The sequence below is a fragment of the Mytilus galloprovincialis genome, chromosome 6 (genome assembly GCF_965363235.1).
Source record: "Mytilus galloprovincialis chromosome 6, xbMytGall1.hap1.1, whole genome shotgun sequence".
In the NCBI taxonomy this organism is placed as follows: Eukaryota; Metazoa; Mollusca; class Bivalvia; order Mytilida; family Mytilidae; genus Mytilus; species Mytilus galloprovincialis.
Window position 1 is genome coordinate 20,761,982 of NC_134843.1, and position 22,305 is coordinate 20,784,286.

General features: G+C 32.6%; 1 protein-coding gene across 1 annotated transcript; it reads right to left on the bottom strand.

Annotated features, from left to right (window-relative positions):
- Positions 1-4,989: 4,989 nt before the first annotated feature.
- On the bottom strand, positions 4,990-16,094 carry LOC143079181 (N-alpha-acetyltransferase 50-like). The gene is made up of 5 exons (XM_076254410.1): positions 15,974-16,094; positions 12,392-12,528; positions 8,202-8,321; positions 7,210-7,276; positions 4,990-5,425 (listed from the first exon to the last, which is right to left on the bottom strand). Exons 1-5 carry the CDS (start codon positions 15,979-15,981, stop codon positions 5,257-5,259), a joined length of 501 nt encoding a protein of 166 aa, XP_076110525.1. The 5' UTR covers positions 15,982-16,094; the 3' UTR covers positions 4,990-5,256.
- Between the last annotated feature and the right edge of the window lie 6,211 nt (positions 16,095-22,305).

Below are 22,305 nucleotides of genomic sequence, written 5' to 3' on the forward strand. Positions count from 1 at the left end.
TTAATTTTAATTGGCCTAAAGGGCAATAACTCCTTAAGGGGTCAACTGACCATTTTGGTCATGTTGACTTATTTGTAGATCTTACTTTGCTGAACATTATTGCTGTTTACAGTTTATCTCTATCTATAATAATATTCAAGATAATAACCAAAAACAGCAAAATTTCCTCAAAATTACCAATTCAGGGGCAACCCAACAACCGATTGACCGATTCATCTGAAAATTTCAGGGCAGATAGATCTTGACCTGATAAACATTTTTATCCCATGTCAGATTTCCTCAAAATGCTTTGGTTTTTGAGTTATAAGCCAAAAACTGCATTTTACCCCTTTGTTCTATTTTTGGCCGTGGCGGCCATCTTGGTTGGTTGACCAGGTCATGCCACACATTTTTTAAACTAGATACCCCAAAGATGATTGTGGCCAAGTTTGGATTAATTTGGCCCAGTAGTTTCAGAGGAGAAGATTTTTGTAAAAGATTACTTTAATTTACGAAAAATGGTTAAAAATTGACTATAAAGGGCAATAACTCCTAAACGGGTCAACTGACCATTTTGGTCTTTTTGACTTATTTGTAGATCTTACTTTGCTGAACATTATTGCTGTTTACAGTTTATCTCTATCTATAATAATATTCAAGATAATAACCAAAAACAGCAAAATTTCCTCAAAATTACCAATTCAGGGGCAGCAACCCAACAACCGATTGACCGATTCATCTGAAAATTTCAGGGCAGATAGATCTTGACCTGATAAACATTTTTACCCCATGTCAGATTTGCTCTAAATGCTTTGGTTTTTGAGTTATAAGCCAAAAACTGCATTTTACCCCTATGTTCTATTTTTAGCCGTGGCGGCCATCTTGGTTGGTTGACCGGGTCACGCCACACATTTTTTAAACTAGATACCCCAATGATGATTGTGGCCAAGTTTGGTTTGATTTGGCCCAGTAGTTTTAGAGGAGAAGATTTTTGTAAAAGTTAACGACGACGGACGCCGGACGCCGGACGCAAAGTGATGAGAATAGCTCACTTGGCCCTTCGGGCCAGGTGAGCTAAAAAGTGAACATTTGTAGATCAAAATATGGCCTTCAACACAGACCCATGGTTCACACCAAACAGCCAGCTATTAAGGGCCTAAAACGACTCGTGTAAAATTATTCAAAGGAAAAATAAACTGTCTATTCTACTTCTTGCATATTTTTGATGTTTCATGCAGTTACTGAGAAACAGATCTCATCTGGAAAATTTAACCTGAACAACACTGAAACATTAAATTGTAGTCAAGGCCAAAAGGTAAACATATATAATCCTTGAAATCAATCCAATTAACTGCATTGATGATCTATAATGTATACTTAAATGAAGAACAGAATACATCCAGAAAACTCAACTGACTCTAGAGCATAACATTATAGGTCAAGGCCATATAACATGTCAGTTGCAAATATACTTCTCATAACCAATCTATACACACAGAATATTGTTGACCAAGATGTATAGGAACTGAGGTACATATCTCCACCTGGAAACTTAACCTGATCACTGTAGTATGAAATTGAGGTCAAGGTCATACGAAATACAATGTGTTAACACAGTTGCAGCAGGAGGTAATTAATAGTAATGTTTTGCCAACTACAGGCTAGACAACAATTTGGATTGTATAGTTGTAGCTGTGTGTTCTGTTTGGACAGTTGAACTGGTGACATAAACAAGAGAGCTCATGCTGAAACATTTCTTATTCTGATCAAGATCGATTTTATGTGTAAAGTCTTTTAGATAAAGGTTTTACTTCAACTATCAATGAACCATGTTAATCAGGTCAAGGTTTACTGAACACTGGCAGACTAGAATGTACACCTAACCGCAATTCCATACATCAGAAAAAGTTTAACTATTACACATAGAAATAATCATGAAAACTGGACATTAACCAATGAACTAGAAAAATCAGGTCCTAACCATGCAGACATGTACACCTAACAATAATACCATACACCAAAAAAATATATATAGAACTGACATGGCTTTTAATATTCAGATATAAACAGAAAGACCATACGTGTATGGTCCAAATACTCATATGGTCCGGAATATATCCACTAACCTTGATTATCTATAAAATAAGGCAGTTCAGATAAACCTGGTCTGATAAAGAGATGTTGGCCTTGCAAGGATCCCATATACCAAATATCATTGTTCTGTAATTCATAAGTGAGATATTCATAAATGACAGAACAGCTAGAGAAAATAAATGGGGATTGTGTCCATGGGACACAGATGATGCCTCCAGCTTGCATATAAAGTTATAAAGGCAGTCTAAAGTTTATTCACAAGTCCTATGGCTTGAGAAATTGCTTTCTTTTCTACAAACCAACAGAATCTAGCTAAAAATGTTCCAAAAATTGAGCTTTGGACTTGTGGACTAACAAGTTTACCGTGAAGGCTGTAAAGGGACAAAATTAAAAAAAATGTTGCTACTCAAATTTGTACTTGATAGGAGTTTTGTGGTATGAATAAGTATTGTGTATAAGTTTTATAATATTTGGTTGAGGCAAACAGAAAGTAGAGAAGGTACTAAAAAACATCAGCAATTTTTCGATTTGTAAAGGGGCATAACTCTAGAACAGTAAAAGAGACACCACCAAAATTCAAACTCCATATGTATTTTTTTGTTATACATGTAAGCATTGTGTATAAGTTTCATATCATTTGGTTGAGGTAACTTACAGTTCCTGGGACCACAAGTTTCTGTTGCTAAAATTCATTAATCAGTACATAGGTCAGAGTGCTTGTAAACACAGAAGAGTTAAGATTGTGTTAATTTATCAGTGAGAAGTAAAATTAAATATTGCATGGTCAATAAGGCTTTTAGTTGTTGCTGATTCAACTATATTCTGGACAATGGGAGATAACTTCAAATTATAAAGATGAATTTTTCAATGGCATAATTTATATTTTTAGAACGAAAGTTAAGTAATTTTTTTGACAGGTGTAACATTTTTTTTTCATATATACATTGAATATCTGAGCATATATTAAATGGATAAATTTCTGGAAATGTTTGTCGATAGGATGTATAGAATGTTATGATCAATGCCAGGGCCGTAACTACCTATGAGGCAGGGGAGGCAACTGCCTCCCCTGAATTTTCTGCATCATTTTTTTTTAAAGTAATAAAATGAAATATTGACAATATGTATAAGAAAAACTTGAATTTATATCATAAACAACACAAGTTTACAGTTTTAACAGTGTTATCATGATACATGATATATCTGTCATTGTCTGGATTTTTGATTGATAGTGAACCGTTTCAGTATTTGTTTTATTTTTATTTTTTCGTGTGGCCGTCCGTCTGTTATTCAGTATTCGTACGAGAACACAGATGAAATTTTGCTTTCGACAATTTTGAATAAAACCTAACTATTCACATTTATTTAGGGGCTCAATTAAGCAGAGGAAATTCACTTTGTATTGTGATTCTTTTATAATGATATCGGAAATTCATCACCGGCTGAATCAGCTGTTGGATCATTTTTTTAACATCTCCAGATCATACTAGAACATTATGGTCAATGCCTTAGTTACTTAGTTAAACACTCCCATTCGTTGCAGCAGGGACTTTCTATACTAAGTATACACTAGTATAGAAATTCCCTGGTTGTAGTTTATACATGTCTGTCCAGCTTTCAACAATATTGAAATTCAAGGTCCTCGATAAAAAAAAAAAATTTTGCGTTCTATGATCTTGCTTTATATGTTTTTTTAACTTACCAGTTTGATTTCTTACAAAAATATCTTCAAATACAGATAATAATTGTTTGCATAAATTTGCTTCCAGGATCCAGCAATACTGATGTTTCTTAAAGAAAGGAAATCGAAGAAAAACGGGTAATTTTTACGGCCACCGAGTTTATTAAGAAAAAAATCCGCGGTCACATTGTATTTAATGTTAATAATTATAGGTCAAAGTACGGCATTCAAGACGTAGCCCTTGCTCAACCCGAACAGCAATCTCAGATTGTTTTTGCATAAAATTGCTTCCAGGTTCAAGCAATATTGATGTTTCTTAAAGTAAGGAAATCGAAGGAAAACGGGTAATTTTTAGCCATTTTACTGAGAGAGAAAAACAATCGGCGGATCTAGTGGGCCTCAATCGGCGGCCCCCAAACCCCTGCCTCCCCTGAATTCGAACCCTAGTTACGGCCCTGAATGCACGATATTTTATGTATCAAAAAGATAGTGATAAGCCTTGGAAGATTTAGATATATCAAGTCAGTAATATAGGATATTGATTTTTACCCAAAAACAACAACAAATGCACATTTTATATATTTTTCAATCAATGAAAAGTGAAAAACCAATTAATTAAAGTCATATACAATAACACAAGTACAAAATATCAATAGAAAAGTGTTCATGAACATCAATTTCAACAAATTTATGTATAAGTGCTGGCATCTAGTGCAAGTTGCAGAACATCAATTATTTACAGTTTTCTCATCATGTTCACAAAATCTTGTACAAACATCTGGCTTTTTTAATGCAAGCCCATATTTTTATCAAGATATAGTCTTTCACATGTTTAGTGTTTGCTTACAAATTGTTTCATTTTAAGCCAGAATTCAGTCACAGTGAGTCAATGAATTTCCAATTTAAGAGAGAATGAGGTACATATATACAGAGAAAATCTTAAACCATGACGGAAAATAAACAATTTAATAGCTAATAAATTTAAAGCCAAAATTTAAAACCCAGCACCCCATTTAACAAATTAATCCTAATAATAAGTACATGCACAAAACATTTACACATATGCACAAAACATTTATACATATGCACATTTTACTATTGGTAAACAGATAGGGTTTCACAAAGAATATTTAGACTGACGTATATGTTTAATTTGCATTCATTCAGTCATGATTGAAAGTGTTCAGGATTTCACATACAGAAAGACCAATATAGTTCATAAAGTTTTTTTAAAATATATTTAATGCAAAGTCAACAAAGATAGAACGTTTATTTAGCTGGGATTATATACCAATAACTAGGCAGAGGTTCAAGGCTTTTTCAACAGTAATACATGTTTCAATTAGTTTGTTTCTCTAGAGACAGAGGGTCAAGGCTTTTTCAACAGTAATACATGTTTCAATTAATTTGTTTCTCTAGATCTGATCTTGTCTATTTTAAAGTTTTGTCATCTGTACTCAAAGACTTCCAGTTCCAAATGTCAATTATTTCTGAATTTTTGTTCAATTTTTGACCATTGCTTTTTGTTCGCCACTTTCTCTGAATGTCTTTTGTAACACATAAGCATCAGCAGGTTCAATTCTTTTATAATAGTTCTTTTTTTCTTCAACGATTTTAAATCCAAATTTTTCGTAAAATTTTATAGCTCCATCATTATTTACTTGCACATGCCTGAAAAAAAGAATGTAAGATTCTGATGAAAACATAATAGGAATCCAGATTCCACAATAACTTGTGTTGTATCTGAAACAAGAACGAATAATCTCATATCAAACAGGGATTGAGTTTAAAATTTTGGCATGGTAGACCACAGCTTAAATTTTATAGCCCACATATATAGTCCTATACAAGAAAAGCAAAAATTTCAGGGGTCATTGGCGAGTGGGCCCCTGCTAACTTCAAACCCTGCATAATCTGTAAGTAAAGGCAAGATTCTGTATTTTTTTTCGAACAATAAAGCTGTGCTAATTTCAAATGGTCAAATTCATACCAGATGTCCCAACACAAACCTCTATTAATAGTTATGCTGTATGAATTGCATGAAATTTTATACCTATTTTTGTAAAAGAGGTTTTTAGAATAATAAAAATATAACACAGCAATTAATCTTATGACTTCAAATTGGAAGAGAATAATCTTGTACTTACCAAAAAGAGGGGGACACTTGCACAATTATGTAATGTATAATGGTATTAGACTTCTTATTAACAAAATTCGTAAGGGTTCCACGGAACCCAGTGTCTCGCCTACTTTTGCTGTTAATCGCAGACTCAACAAAAATGAGGAAAAACATCAATAAAAATTTCCCTCTCAATACTGTCTTTTGATTGAAAGAAGCTTCCAAGTTTGGTAAAAAATCCAGAATAGTTTATGAATCTAATAAATGTTTTATAAACTTTAACTGCAGACTGTATGTAATGTCAACTGGAAGAAAAACTAAGTTCATTTATAAGTAAAATACGGAAAAAGTTAATTTTTTTTTTACAAAATTTACTTCTGAATAATATCTTATGATCAGAAACAAGCTTTTGTCTAAGTTTGGTAGAAATCCAGGATAGTTTAAGAACATTATAAAAATTTTAAAAACTTAAACCACAGAGTGAATGTTTTGTTTCTGGCAAAAAAAACTAAGTCCATTTATAAGTAAAATACGGAAAAGTGGAAATTCATTTTTACAAAATTTTCTTCTTGATACTATCTTATGATCATAAACAAGCTTCTGGCCAAGTTTGGTACAAATCAAGGATAGTTTATGAAAGTTATTAAAATTTTAAAAACTTTAACCACAGAGTGAATGTAATGTTTCCTCGCAGAAAAACTAAGTCCATTTATAAGTAAAATATGGAAAAGTGGAAATTTATTTTTACAAAATTTTCTTCTTGATACTATCTTATGGTCATAAACAAGCTTCTGTCCAAGTTTGGTACAAATCAAGGATAGTTTATGAAAGTTATTAAAATTTTAAAAACTTTAACCACAGAGTGAATGTAATGTTTCCTCGCAGAAAAACTAAGTCCATTTATAAGTAAAATACGGAAAAAATGGAATTTTATTTTTACAAAATTTACTTCTGGATACTTTCTTATGATCATAATCAAGCTTCTGTCCAAGTTTGGTAGAAATTCAGTATAGTTTAAGAAAGTTATTAAAATTTCAAAAACTTTAACCACAGAGTGAATATTTGTGGACGCCGCCGCCGCCGCCGACGACGGAATGTAGGATCGCTTAGTCTCGCTTTTTCGACTAAAGTCGAAGGCTCGACAAAAATTCAAAATCTAAATTATCAATAGCCTTTGCTGAAAATTTTATCAATTTTGACAAAAGATCAAAGAAATTGTAGAAGTTACAATTTTAAACGAACAATTTCTTCTGCTTTAATCATGTGCATTTTTTCTATCACTCTTTTTGAGTGTGTCTTATTTTTTATGGAAACAATATTATAATTAAAAACTTACAGAAATACATTATCAAAATTTGCATCTTCCTCACAGATCTTCAACACATGCTTTAACATAACTGTACCTGAAAAATATCATCATATATGTTTGAATTATTTACAATTTTGTCCTATTATCATCATGATCTTGATTGTTTAGTTTTTTTATCTTTACAAAATAACAAATATATCCATTTCAACCATTAACATTTGATAAAAGGTCGAAGATATAAATTTACACGGTACACTGTATGAAAATAAGGTAGATATGGATTATACTGTGGATTCATTTATTTTCGTGGGTTCCAATTTTTCGTGGTTAGGGGAAAACTTGTATATTCATGAATATCTATTTTCATGGATTTTGCAAAGTCTGCACACATTCTATTAGAAAATTTGTTATTTGTTGAACATTTGAATTCATTGCTGCCCTGTACCCACGAAATCAACCAAGATTTGTATCTAACGAATATTAATGAATTCACAGTAGTTAAGTCTTACGGTTCTAATTGTTCTTAACTATATATACATGTATAGTCTAATATGTCAATTATCTTAAAACTGTACCACTCTGCCCTTGGGACATTAGCTGTCAAATTCATGTCTATCTATTTGTCTCAAATTTGCATATTTGCTTTATAACATACTTAAATGTACAGCCAAATTATAAAAAGTCTAAAATAAACAATTGATGATGCATGTACTCAGTAATATGTATCAGCATTTGTGTGTATTTTAGTCTAAACATCATCTAATTAACCATTGAGGTCACACCTGAAGATGGCAAATGGTTATATAACATTTAGTAAATGAATTGAACTGAAGGTCGCATGAATACAGGTTGAATTCTCAAATTTTTTATTTAATCGCTGACACATTTAGTGAATTATAAGTCCACTAATTGACTTTCATAAATGATTGAACCAATCTTATTATTTTTTTTTATTTTTTTGTTGTTGTAGCAAATGCCCCTTTAAATCTAAGCTACAAGACTGTTTATAACTAGTCTACCTATATGTAATCTTCTGTATGGAGCCAGACATCCTAGTGTCATTATGTATAATCGTCTCTGGTTATCAGATGTATCAATACGACAACAAACAGCACCAACCACAATGTCATTAAAATAGGCTGGAAAATAAACATTTGTTAAAAATTAAAAAAAGTTTCATTAAATGATTAATCTGACAATTCAAATAAATGTGTAAATTTAGTGTAAATATGTCCTAGAAAATGAAATAAAAGAAAGAGCCCAATTTCACTGAAACTCAAAACAAAGGCTATTAGCATTAATTAAGAGAGTGATTTGAGTACCTGGTAAAAATGTGTTATTTTTTTTACTTTTTATTTTTATTGCAATCAGTTATGTCACATGTAATGATGTATTGTTTGCTTTTTGAACGTGTAGATCTTATAATCTAGCCAATTTTGTGTTGTTGTTCTCTCTCTTACTCTATCTTTGATGAGAGGGGGGGCAATACCTTGTTATGTTAACCTGTTTTGGCCTTTTTCAAGGTGTTGTTAACTAATATATGAGATAAAATTTTACTGTTAACTGTTTTCAACCCAGTGTTTGTTATCTGTTTTGTTTAAATTTGCACTGTTGTTAGCTGTTCTTTTGAAAATAGGATCCCTGTTATCTGTTACTTGACACTTAAAGTGTTCCCTGTTTTTGACATAATTTTTCTCTGTGAACTGATCTTAACTGTCATTTACAAGAATTTTAAATATTCACACGTTAATATCACATTAAATTTTCTGTCCATCTCTTTCTTTATGGTGCTTCCTTAAAGGAGTAACACAATCAACATATATGTAGCTGTCTTTGGAGATCTTTAACTATATAGCACATCCTTGAAAAAATTGAGAATGGAAATGGGGAATGTGTTAAAGAAACAACAACCCAACCAAAGAGTAGAAAACAGCACAGGGCAAAATAAAATGAGTCTCCAACACAGTGAGAAATCCTGCACCAGGAGGCGGGTTGAAGCTGACTCCAAAGTGACCAAGTTCAATGGTCTTTTCTGAACAAAAAAGTGTACTAGTTCCTATAAAATGAACGTCACAATAAACTCTGAAACATATAAATGAACCAAAATTAATATTAAAAAAAATTACAAGACTATGACAGAAGTTTATTTCTGTCTCTGATTAATAATTAATCCCCACGTTAATAGGAATGACCACTTCTGACCAAGCTAAAATCCTGGTCAGTCCCAAAATAAAAACAATTAAGATGATATAGAATGTTTGATAAGTTACCAGTCAGGGGACTTACTGAAATAAGTGATTTTTAAATCACTTATTTGAGTAGCAAATTCGAAGTTTTGTCTCAAATTGTGATTTTGTAGTTTTACCAAAAATTTTAAACACATAGGTTTCAAAAATATCTTTTCATTAGTAAAATTGAAAAAAATGAATTTTTTGCTTTTTTTAAGTATCAAGGTTTATGCCTTTGATGCTATCATTTAGCTGCAAATTCTATTTTAGTTGAAAAAATGCTATAATATTGGCTTTACATAATGAACTGATACTTTCTTAACAGATTTTTCCCAGCAGTGGGAGTATTTTTCCTGTAAAGTTCAAGGTTTCATCTTTCAGATTATGTAATAAAATTCTACTGTTCGCGATAAAAAATTCACTGTTCGGGGGTGTTGAAATTAGTGGGGGTTATTAAAATAATGATACTTAAAGAAGTGATTTTTGGGAAAGAAATTGAGGTATGATACTTAAACAAGTGATTTTTATGTCATTATCCTAGATTCAATACAAGGTCATCACCTGAAATGACCTGGTCATCCTAGACAACACAGATGTTGGTTCTGATAAGTTTAGAAACATAATTAGTCCCTGGATCATTAGTATTCTATATTTAAAGCTACAGTAAAATTAAATCACTTCTTCTAGTGATTATTTTGTACTACTTAAATAGGTGATTATTAAAGAAAGACAACTCTTACTTTCAACCTTTATGGAAATAATGTTACTTGAATCAGTGATTTAGAAAATCACTCATTTAAGTAAGTCCCCTGACTGGTTACAATAACCATGATAACCAGGAGAACCTGAATACAGTTTTCAAAAACTGAATGAAGTTGTGAAAAATGTGGCCTGGTAGAAGAGGCTAAAAAATGATTTTTTTTCTCAAATTGATGCCAAATTTGCTAGTCTTAGACTTCTGAAGTGTAAGTATTGGCCAAAGGCTTTTTCTTTATCAGCTCAGAGTTCTTGGGACTTGGAGATGGAAGAGGTGTTTGATACATTGGTTTATTGATTTGCAATTTTTCAATTCCTTTTCATAAAAGCATGTAAGCTATGAGTCGTATGATTACACCGAGATGCAACCATATATTATTAGGGCCCCCTCCATAAAAAATAATGGTCACGCTCTATAGTTAGTTTAAACATATTTATTTATAGTGGATTGGGAAACAGGTTTTGCAACTTATATAAATTCCTTTCCACTTTGCAGGTGTGAGTACTGCCATGTAGTGGCATTAGCCTGCTCTTGTCTTTAATGTGCAAGAGATATGGCTCTCTCATAACACGGGTCAGTCATTTATCGTCCCCTTCCGACAGACTATCTGACATCGTTTCCTCAAGACCATGCTCGCAAATGGTGTCAAGGGAGAGCCGAACATTCAGTCCCTGAAATTTTCATCCCGGAACGGAAATTGAACCAGGAACCTTTGTGTTAGTAGTCCAATGCACTAACCACTACACCATGCCATATAGTTCCTATAGTTAATGATAATTTTATTTGCAAATACACCCATATGGGTCAAGTAAACACAAATATAATTATATACATAACACAGAAAGTGAAGAACTACAAATGTAAACATAAAAACATAGTTATAATGGAAATGTAACCTTTGATGGACATGGAGCTCATTTTCGAAATTCTAAAGATTGCTTTATACATTTAAAGTCACCAACTTCTGTCAATAGCTCAGATTCAGGATTTAAAAGATGTTTAAGCTTTGAAATTGGTTGTAATCACTCTGTCCATCTGTCTGTCTCACTTTCCTACATCACATGATTACCCAAGTTTGCTGTTATCTGAAACTTGATCAGCTTTATCAAAGATTCCTTAAGAGCTTGGTATTTCTGTGACTTTCCACAGTGGTTCTGAACACATTGAAGGTGTACATTTCCCCCTTTTCATAGCTTTAGCTTTGATTTTAGAAAAAAGGGTTGATTGAAGTTGGTGTTAACTGTTATCAGCATTTAAAATTTGTTAACATTTTAACGGACCCCCTATTGCCCCCCCCCTTTTGGTAGTTTTCAAGAAAGCATCTAAACTTGCATTTGTAATTTACAGGGAGTCAATTGATGATTTTGAACTTTCTGTAACCTCTAGAATATCTTTATAGACCTTAAAAAGTATGGGCTTTGCTCATTGTTGAAGACAGTACAGTGACCTACAGTCATGACAGTGGTTTATTTCTGTGTCATTGATCTCCATTGTATAAAAAAAATTAATCAATGTGCAGTTTGTTTGATCTCAGTACTTCATCATGTTCATTGGTTTAAATCTGATTATGACATCGAATTTTCTTGCTTTCCTCTGAATTTACTATTGTGATAGCATGAAAAGAGGCGACCATGCCTGATTATGTCACACTGAAAGAACACAACTTTTTGCAGATTATTCGAAAAGAAGGAATTGGTTTGCCTGCATATTGTTAGAAAATCATTAGGCAGCAACCATTTGATTTTCTGGGGGGGGCTATGGTTTTTTTTGGAAAAAAAAGTTTTGTTTCCAGTTTTCGGAGAAAAAAATAATTTGTTTTTGATTCTGAGAAAAAAAAATTGTTTGTTTCACCCTCAGCTGCCACTATATGTAATGCTAAAGTTGAAAGAAAAAAATTGTTTTCGACTTGTCGCGAAAAAAATAGATTGTTTTTCGCTGCAGGCGAAAAAAAAAGTTTGTACAGAAAAAAAAACCATAGCCCCCCCCAGAAAATCAAATGGTTGCTGCCTTAGAGAAACAGATTCCACCACCAAATCTCTTTGTAATACGATATTTATCCACTCTCGACAGTTAAATTTTAAATATCTAAACATGTTAAAACACTTGACAAGCCTCACATTTTAATTTGGAAATTTAACTGTCTTGAGTGGATAAATATTGTATCACACTCGATGCAGTGGTAGAATCTATATATATCATTGTTATTCTAGTGTAATAAACATACCAAGTTTTGCTAGCTCTCCAACTTCTAATACATCTTTATAGAACTTATCATTGTAAGTCACAGGGAACACCACTTGATTCAACAACTTTAGCTGCTTGATGTTATGAGGAGTTATGTCCCCTAGTTCTGTATGACCTCTGAAAAGAATAGACATAATCAACTTATATAACCTCAGCTGCATCATACATGTATCATAAAAAGTCACATACATGTACTATCTTTCTTAGATGACCAGGGAAATGGTGCTGAATTCAATTTAACAGGTTTTCCCAATTTGTCTAGTTGTCCCCAACCTGTTTAATGATTTTGTAAATTGTATTATCACATATTTGTTACAAATAAATTGTATGTTGGATTTTGAATATATACAGTGATACTGTTGTCTTTTTTCAAAACTACCTTTTTTTTGGGGGGGGGGGGGGGGGGGAGAAGTGAATCGTTTTTTGAGGAAATTGGGAAATTTTGAGACATATTTAACCGGAAAGGAAAATTTGGGGGAGGGGAAAGAAACGAATACAATGACAGTATTTAATACATTAAAATCCATGCATGTTACAAACATCCTGATGATTCGAATCAGAATCCCTGATCTCAAAAACGCTTTCATTATATCAAAATAATAACATGAATACGAAATTTACGTATCATTACTACCGATGCCATCACTGTTTGGGAAAAATGTACAACTTATTGGGAGGAATTTTAAGCCATTTTATTTTGTAATTGGGAATTTTCTCTAGGGGAAAAAGCCGAATATCAGGGGTAATTTGAGGCTAACAATATCACTGATATAATAACCTCAAAATTGCTGAGGGCAAAAAAAGAGTATAATATTGGTTATTGTACCCTGATTCCAAATGACGTGATGTCATTGCATCCTTAACAACTTTTTAATTGCTTTTGTGATAAAAAAAAAAAAAAAAAAAAAAAAAAAGATTTACCTGTTGTTTCATTAAATTGTTACAATTAATATTTTTTTCTCTTTTCTGCAAAACTTAAATGTGATTTATATTATAACATGTCTTTTCCATATTGGCCCTGGTCAGTGTTCTCCCCAGGATTTTTGTATAGAGCTGTGGTAAGTGCGTAATTTTCGACAATTCTCAGTAACTTTGTCGCGGCGCGCTGTTTGTTTGTACATGTTGTTGTAATTGATTTGTTATTTGTTTTTCTTATATTATGCCATTGATTTTTTTCTCTTGTAATGATGTCCTCATCATGCTCATTGAAGTTACCCCTTTGTTTGTTAATATAGAAGAAGAGTCTTTTTTCTCCATTGTAAATTCATAATCCTCATATTATCTGTGCATAAGTTAAATCCCAAGGAGAAGTCTTTTTCCATGATGGGTCTATACCAGACTGCCTATGTGAAGATTTCTTAGCACTAACAGGTGATGTTGCAGAACATGTAGTACCAACAATAGTCATTGTCAGCCTCTTGTGTTTGGTTTTGAAACCCACTGTAGCAGTGACCCCAGTTTTCTGACAAGTAGTACTGTCAACCTTACGACGTTTGACCTGTTGACAGGAATTGACATTTTTTAACATCATGATTTCTCATTTTTCTGACCTAAACGTTTTATTCAAATGGCTTCATCCAAGCTGGATCTCGAGAAAGTATCAGCTTAGGGTTTGTTTTTCTGATCGTTTTCAAATGGTAAAATTCATTACTGTAGAATCGTGAATGAACAATTATTAGTTTGAATAGGTGATAATTAATACTTCAAAAGACTTGCTCATTTTCGGGGTTCGTATGGATAGTAAGCCTGGCAAATTGTAACAAACCCCTGTGTTTGATCGTTTTTAAAATCATCGTTTGTTCAAAGTTCGTAAGGCCGAGAAAAAAAAGATCGATGTTCCCGGTAACCCGACCGACCCTGTTTTTTAGCCCCGACCCTAACTTTTTTATTGGATCTTCAAAAAAAAAAAAAAAAATTGTATCAACCGACCCGGTTTTTGACACAGGCTTCTGATAGATGACATAATATTTTTTCTCTCTTGCTTCTACTTGCATAGAAAGCCAGTAAAACATTTTATTAATGTCAAAAGGTATTCCAAATAGGTTAAAATCCAAGAATTTGGAAAGCAGGTGCTTCAAAAACATTGCAAATGGCACACTTCCGGTTTTTGAAACTAATTACGGATCCGGACTTGGAAAAACCATGATAATTTTCCGGATTTCATTTACGATGTCAAAAAAAAAAAAAAAAAAAAAAAAAGAATTCCGACCTACCGACCCTATTTTTCAAAATGATGTTACCGGAAACACATATCTTTTTTTTTAGGCCTAAAACAAGTTTGTGAGTGTCGTGGGGAAATGCGGTCAATTTATATCATCTCATTTCATGCATGTATCATGTATAAATGCCTCTGTATATTCTTTAAATAAAAACAATAGATGTCATTGTTGAAATCTTTGTTTATTTTGATCTTTCAAATACGCCATTTTGTAAAATTTATTTGACTGGTCCCGCTGAGTTACTTAATACAGCAGATATAATTCACTCAGAAATAGTAAACCAGTCGATCACGTGATCCGAAGTGAAAAATAAGCGGGAATTTTGAAAAAATTACGAAAAAAATATAGTGTTGCGCTTGTTTTGGATAGAGCTGCGGTCAGTGCAATAGAACAGTGGAAAATTGTGATAGCGCTGAAAATCGCGGTGCTAAAACGACCTGGGGAGAACATTGCCCTGGTATCATCCCTCGACCCATATCGGCCCTCGGCTAAAGCCTGGAGACTGATATGGGAGTCTCGGGATGATACCAGGGCCAATATGGAAAAGGGCATGTTATAATCTATACTTATTCCAACATTTGACAGATTTACTGTGAAAAATACGGGAAAACATCATTAAAACAGAGCTGTTGCTTGGAAACATACATAGCATTTCCCATACTTTCATACTATTTCCACCTCTTTCCAAAAAATCTGCCCCCTAATGGCCTATCCAATACGGCCGAACTAACTGTGAAGAGCCTTATTAGAAATTATTAAGCGATAGTGTATTTTACACATGTCTTTTCATTCATTTATGAGGGTGGTAAAGGGTTATTTTCGTGCAAGGTGTTTTGCCATTTCACATGCAGCCATGAATAAGGTACGTTATTCACTGTGTTTCTTGAAATTGGTAATAAGATCAATGTGCAAGACATTTTTAATTGTTCGTTCATCGTGAAATAGCAATTTTATATCGCATTCTTCCTTGCAGATCACCCCCCACCCCCCCACCCCCCGCCCCCTTTACTATGACAGGACAATCAAGTCCGATACAAATTATTTGGTTGCGTCAAATCCGGTCAAAATATATGTTCCTAGTAAGTTGTACTACAGGCACCTGTTTCTATCCACGGGAAGGTGGATTTATATAAATATATAGATAGTCGATCTTCCCATGGATGGAAACAAGTGCCTATGAGTAGAATAATAAAATAAAGGTGCCTAAAATAAAACAGGCCTGGGCTAGATAAAAAGGGGGTTACGAATGATATTGATCCACCAATCGATTTCGGTGCACACTTGGTGTACAATTGGAAGCAATAATGAATACACTACTCAAAGTAAAGATCACAAATATGCACCTTGTCATTGTAAACACTTGATTAACATCAACTAACTGCTCACATGTGTTCCCGCTCCAAAACCGGAAATAAACAAAAATTGTTTTGAATCGGTCCCTTAATTGGGTAAAATTAAATGCTGTTTTGATTGGAATAATCACAAGTACAATAAAAACAAGTCCGTTATAAGCCAGAAAACTTTCCGGTTTGTTAAAAGAGCGTCAGTATTCCATGACTTTTCATTTGTAAAAACGTTATCCACGATGTTCCTACAACACGACGTTACACTAAAAATGTGGCGTCACAGACTTTTTTTTTACTTCGATTAATTTTTGCAAGTTTTATTCCAATTTCGGGTTTTTATATGTTATTGGTTGATTCTGGTTCTGTTGTTTTTGTGATTTACATCAAGTTGTGGAAATCGATTTAATAATAATTACCCTTTAAGTTCTTTTACCTAAAAATTCAAAACTGTCGCAAGTAATATAGGAAGGAAAAATGGGACGACTTTAAATGATCTATTTCGGAGTACTTCCGCAACATAAATTAAAATTCGCATTCAAGTTACATTTAGAGGACTGTCTTTGTGTCTCCAATTTGTCTTTGCAAAAGTTGAACGAAGTTCATGTAATGATTTTTTTTCTCTCTATTTTACCATTCTTTTAAATAAACTTTATAAAAGCGATTAATAAAAATTGACAAATGTAATCTGTGTCGAATTTATATGTCCCTGGCCAGAGTCTATAGCAACATGCACCATTCTTTTTTTTTTTCGGCAGCCATAACCATCTTTTTCCAAATTTCACTGCACGATTTGTTTTAATGATCATAAACATCAAATTGACACTTTAGCACATGTGACGTCGGAATTAAGCGTTTTCCGGATTTTTCGACGTTTTCACACGTTTGGACAAATTGGCTACCGCTTTGTAATGTGTGGAAGCATTTTATACCTTTAAGACCCAGATATGTAGTTAATAAAAAAAGAATCGTGGCATTGTGTACTCTTCGTGTATCTAACTTTTATTTTGATCAATTATAAATAACTTATTGAAATATCAGTTAAAATACACGCGTTAACTGCTTTGAAAAATGAAATATCAACTTAGACAAAATGGCTACTGCTTGAAAAACGACTGTGTAGAGAATATTTTATATAATCTGCAATATTTGAACTCAGGAACAATTAGGCAAATTTTTGTACTTTTGGTAGAGGTTATTATCGGCTTACTCTTTTTATTAATTTTTTGTTATATCTACTTATAAAATTCACTTTTAGTCGTTGAGTTAACGAAAAACGTCGTTGGACATTTTTCTTATTCCAGCTTATTATGCAGCCAACGAGTCAAATGAAATTTGGCAGAATAACGGGCCGCTTTATAACGCCACAAAGAACTGACATATGTCGTTGTTCCTGCCAAGTTTCAGGAAGATCAATACAAGAAATAGGATCACTATACATAAAGAGTTAAAACAGTTTTTCATAAATGTATATAACGTTGGACATCCGTTTTTTTTTCACATAGCTTTGTTATTTTAATCCTCAGACATACTAGACATTACTAAATATATGATCAAGAGCTATAAACACATAATTTAAAACATATATTGGATTTGTTCGTGTTTGCTTACATTTTTATTTTGTTTTGCAGAGGAAATTTCGAAGATTCTGTTTTAAATCCTAGGGGTTGTAGAAACAGCGTGCGTACTGTAACGTTAAAGGACAAATAGTATTTTAAAATATGCACAAGTGAAATTGTTGGCAATTAATGGGGTGATACCGAAATTAGTGACAACAGAGACACACAGTACATTTTAATGAATACAAAATTGTCAAAAACACTATTGTTAGAAGTGGCGGATTCAGGGGGGGGGAGGGGGGGTGAGAGGGCGTACGCCTCCCTTTACCTGCACTTTTTTCAAAAAAAAATTTACGTGATTTTAGCAAATAAAAAGGATACAAAAAATCGCTCGCTCCGCTTCGCGATATAAGAGGTAGGAGACATTTCTAAGGTGAACATATTTTTTGGGGTGTTTTTTTTTCTTTCTTTTCTTATCTCTTATTTCATTTACTCAGCACACTGTCAATGAATAGAAAAAATGATATAATGGATCGAAACAACCAAGGTCGAACTGATGTCATGAAGGCCGAAAAAAAGCTTTTGAGACTTTTCGGCCAAGCACTCTCATGCTCTTAATTAGTAAGGGCATACGATACAGAACTGTTACAGGGGGAGGTAATGACGTTGTTAACCCTCTTAGTGCGTAGCTAAATTTCAAAACATTGTCCAGAAACGGGTCAATTTCAGTAAAAAATACCAAAAACAGTAAATTTTTATTAAGTCTTTTATAACAGCATGTTAACTCAAATAATTGAAGAATTACCAAACATAAAGTATAGATGTTTATTTTTTTTCAAAAAATAACGTTATTTATATGACATGACGTAACGTCATAATGATGATCACGTCACGTCCTAGGGAAGTTTCGCGCTATTCAATTAGTCAAGCACTTTGCAGTGTTTTGAAGAAACAGCACTAAACTTTACAAAATTTCAAGTCAGATTTACTTATTTTCGGTTGGTCATCTTAGATCAAATCAAATATTTCATTGGATAAAGCACAGTGACATATAAGAGGGTCTGGATTTGGGGGGGGGGGGGTCTGTTATTCTTTAAACATTTAATTTTCACCCCTTTTTTCTCTAATCTTCAAAAAAAATAACCCATATTTTCTCTAATCTTCAAAAAATTAGACCACGCATTTCTCCAATCTTCATTTTTTTGCCCGTTATTCTCTAATCTTCATTTTTAAGGGCATTATTCTTTAATCATTTAACCCCATCCAAACCCTCATATAAAAAAGATGGCATTGCGTATTCCAAGTGTACTTCAACAAACATGACATATATACAACATGACAAATAATGTAAATAAAACATAATGCAAAATTAGATAAAATTTATTATATGCTGTATCTATAACTACAAGTCTATTTTTTGTATAGTTCTTTCATTATTTATGGTAGACTAACTAACACTAAGCATTGTTTTGAACTTTAAATTGTGGATTTCTCATTGTTAATGACCGTTCGATTGCCTGTAATTACAATGTACTTACATCCACTTCATTTGATCTTTGGGGGATAGTTGTCTTATTGCCAATCATACCACATCTGACATCTCCTTTTTTTTTTATTCAAATGCTTATCTCATATATTTACAAATTTGGTTGGCATCCGCCATTCTATTTTGATTAATTAAATGTGATACTGATTTGATAATATTAACTTTAACCAATTTTTGAAAACTTAAACATAAATTCTCCCGAAGGTTTTTATATTGGGGACATTATAAAAGGCAATGCGCACAATATTCTGCGTTATCTCCGCAAAATTTACAGAAACTTTCAGTTGCTAGTGCTTTATGTAAACTGTGTATCGCCCCGTTTCAATAGCAAGTGATTGTGCACTTATTTTTGATTCGTATGAAGTAAGCTCTCATATTTTGGTATAACAAAGCATATGTAAGCTTTTTAAAGTCAAACGATTAGCAAGTTATACAAAACAATCTGAGTTAAATAGTGCTTTGTTATTAGGTTAACTATGCTCAAGTTGATATAATGTTATAAAGGATGTATGTGCCCCAACATAAATATCGCCACACCTAAAAACAAAACCATTTTATTGGCTTAACTATGACGCAATTAATTTTCAGCCTTAATTTCTTAAGAAAGACACATTTAAGATTAATGGTGTTTACACATGCACACTTTATATCCTTTTTTTTAATAGAAATGTTTAAAGATGCCAAAAATATGTCAATGCTGTGAAATGTTTTGCTATGTATACTGTAAAATGTATCTGTCTCCGTGAATATCCTCCATCAGTGATACACTGTAATCGTCATGTTCCCTTTTCTGTGTAGATGATGGTTGCAACGACGCTAGTGTCATCACTTGAAATGTTTCTTGTATTTTTACTACTGTCACTGAGTACTGTTATTCTTTTCTATGTTATACTGATGTTCAGTATACTGATATTCAATAGTTGTCGTTTGTTGGTGTGGTTCATAAGTGTTTCTCGTTTCTCGTTTTTTATATAGATTAGACGGTATTGCTGACCGTTGGTTTTTCCGTTGTTTTTTTTTTACACTAGAATTGTTTGGGGCCCTTTATAGCTTGCTGTTCGGTGTCAGCCAAGGCTCTGCGTTGAAGCATGTACTTTGACCTATCATGGTTTACTTTTATAAATTGTGACTCGGATGGAGAGTTGTCTCATTGGCACTCATACCACTTCTTCTTATATCTATTCATATCATATTTCATTTGTTATATTCATTATCATATCATATTGATGCTTGACGAATGACAAATCCAGATCAAACACACATTTTAACCTGCATGCTTACTAATTACCACCATAAAATATTCTTAACTGTAATATTTTTGCATACCTGTATTTTTCATTCAGGTGTTGGAATCTGTGGATAGTGTGCGCTAGTAGCTATATGTTTACATGTTTGTTTTTTCTGTTTCTTAATTTTTAGGTTCGGTTCTGACATTTTCGCTAATAACTGCTTAATTTCTTTGATTACTATTGTTCAATGGTATATTCATACTATTTATAAATTTAACATCAATATGTATATATATTTATAGAATAAATAATTAGAGGGCCCTTTTATGCGTACTTCAATCTAATATTTACACATATTTAGAAAAGATATTTTATTACATCTTTCGATTTTTATCCCCCCCCCCCCCTCTCCCAACTTATATAGCACGTGAAGTATACTAAGGAAAACATAGATTTTTGTTTAAAGCACCGTATTCAGTATCAGCATGATAGATATGAGTTTTAAAAATGTTTACTGGTCCCAAATTTAAACATCGTAAGGTGTTACTTCATTGAATAATTGTAAAGGAATTTCAAAATATGCCGTTAATACAGTTCCAATGTGGTGTAACTTCGAGTCATCACAATCCATGCGTTATAAAATTATATACATAATAAGAACACTTGCTCTGAAAGATTGAAAGACAGGATACAAAAAACTAAAACACAAAATAGATTAAGTTAGACATAAGTTTTCAGCAGCAAATATTTCAAAAGGTAACAACACTCGTCAAACAAAAAATGACCGAAAAAATAAAGATAGCACACTCTTTTGTTTACGTCCCAAGTCATGAGTCTGTAATTCAGTGGTTGTCGTTGGATCATGTCTGTCACATGTTTTTCATAAACTGAATTGTTATAAATTGCGCCGTTAGTTTTCATGTTAGTTTTACATTTTTTCATGTCCGGGCCTTCTTTTTACTTCTTTTAAGATGACGTTACGCTAAATGCTTTTCTCATTATTTGGCTGATTCCTGCTCATAACGGGTTTTCAATAACTCTATAGTATCTATCCATTTTTGCACATAAACTAAAGTTTATAATAGCTAATAATGCATAAAAAAAACCATTAAAATGCAGAATGCTATTTTATGCCAATTTTACAATTCGTGTCAGTAAATTAAGACTTATTTATTTATTAAATACCAACGTGGACTTTTTCGTTGTTTAATTAATTTAATTGTTTTTAAAGAAGTAAGAAAACCAAGGCAAGCATCAAGTTCAAGACTTCGTATATATGTGTCCCTCCAAATCTAAAAGAGTTAAGGACATTTGTTTAAAATATTTATTTATTGTTGGGTACAAGAACTCAGTAAAACCAATTAGCAAATACTTTTGTTTGTATTGCTTATTAATGATCATTTGTTGATGTTGTTTTTTTCCCCCTTCTGTTTCATACTACTATGATTCATTTTTTTTTTTTTTTTTTATCTTATATTAAAATAAAAGCATAAAAATTGTTCATTCTAAAATTTGATAGCGCTATCATGCCGTCACATCAATTACGACGTCGAATTAATGACGTCAAATAATATATGACGTAATGATGACGTTTTATGAAAAAGATAGGTAAAAAGAAAACAACAAAAATAATATCCACATCATGATGAATAAAATATATAAAATGTATTCAATAATTGAAGGAAAGGTGTTTTTTTCAGAAATATTACGAAAGGGAAAAAATAATAATTTTTTTTTACACAAAGGACATATATGTCCTTCCCGCAGTAAGCCAGGGGAAGACACATATGTCCTTCCCGCAGTAATTAAGAGGGTTAATTAACGTAAATTGTTATTTTCGCGACGTCAACCGATGACGTATTGGAAGAATATTCAGTTTTCGAACGATTTTTATCATTCAAACTTATCTAACTTGAAAACGAGTTCATGGACCCCTCTTTTTTAAAATGCCATTTGGTTTGATTAGGGGACGACCATTTGATATTCTGGGGGGGGGGG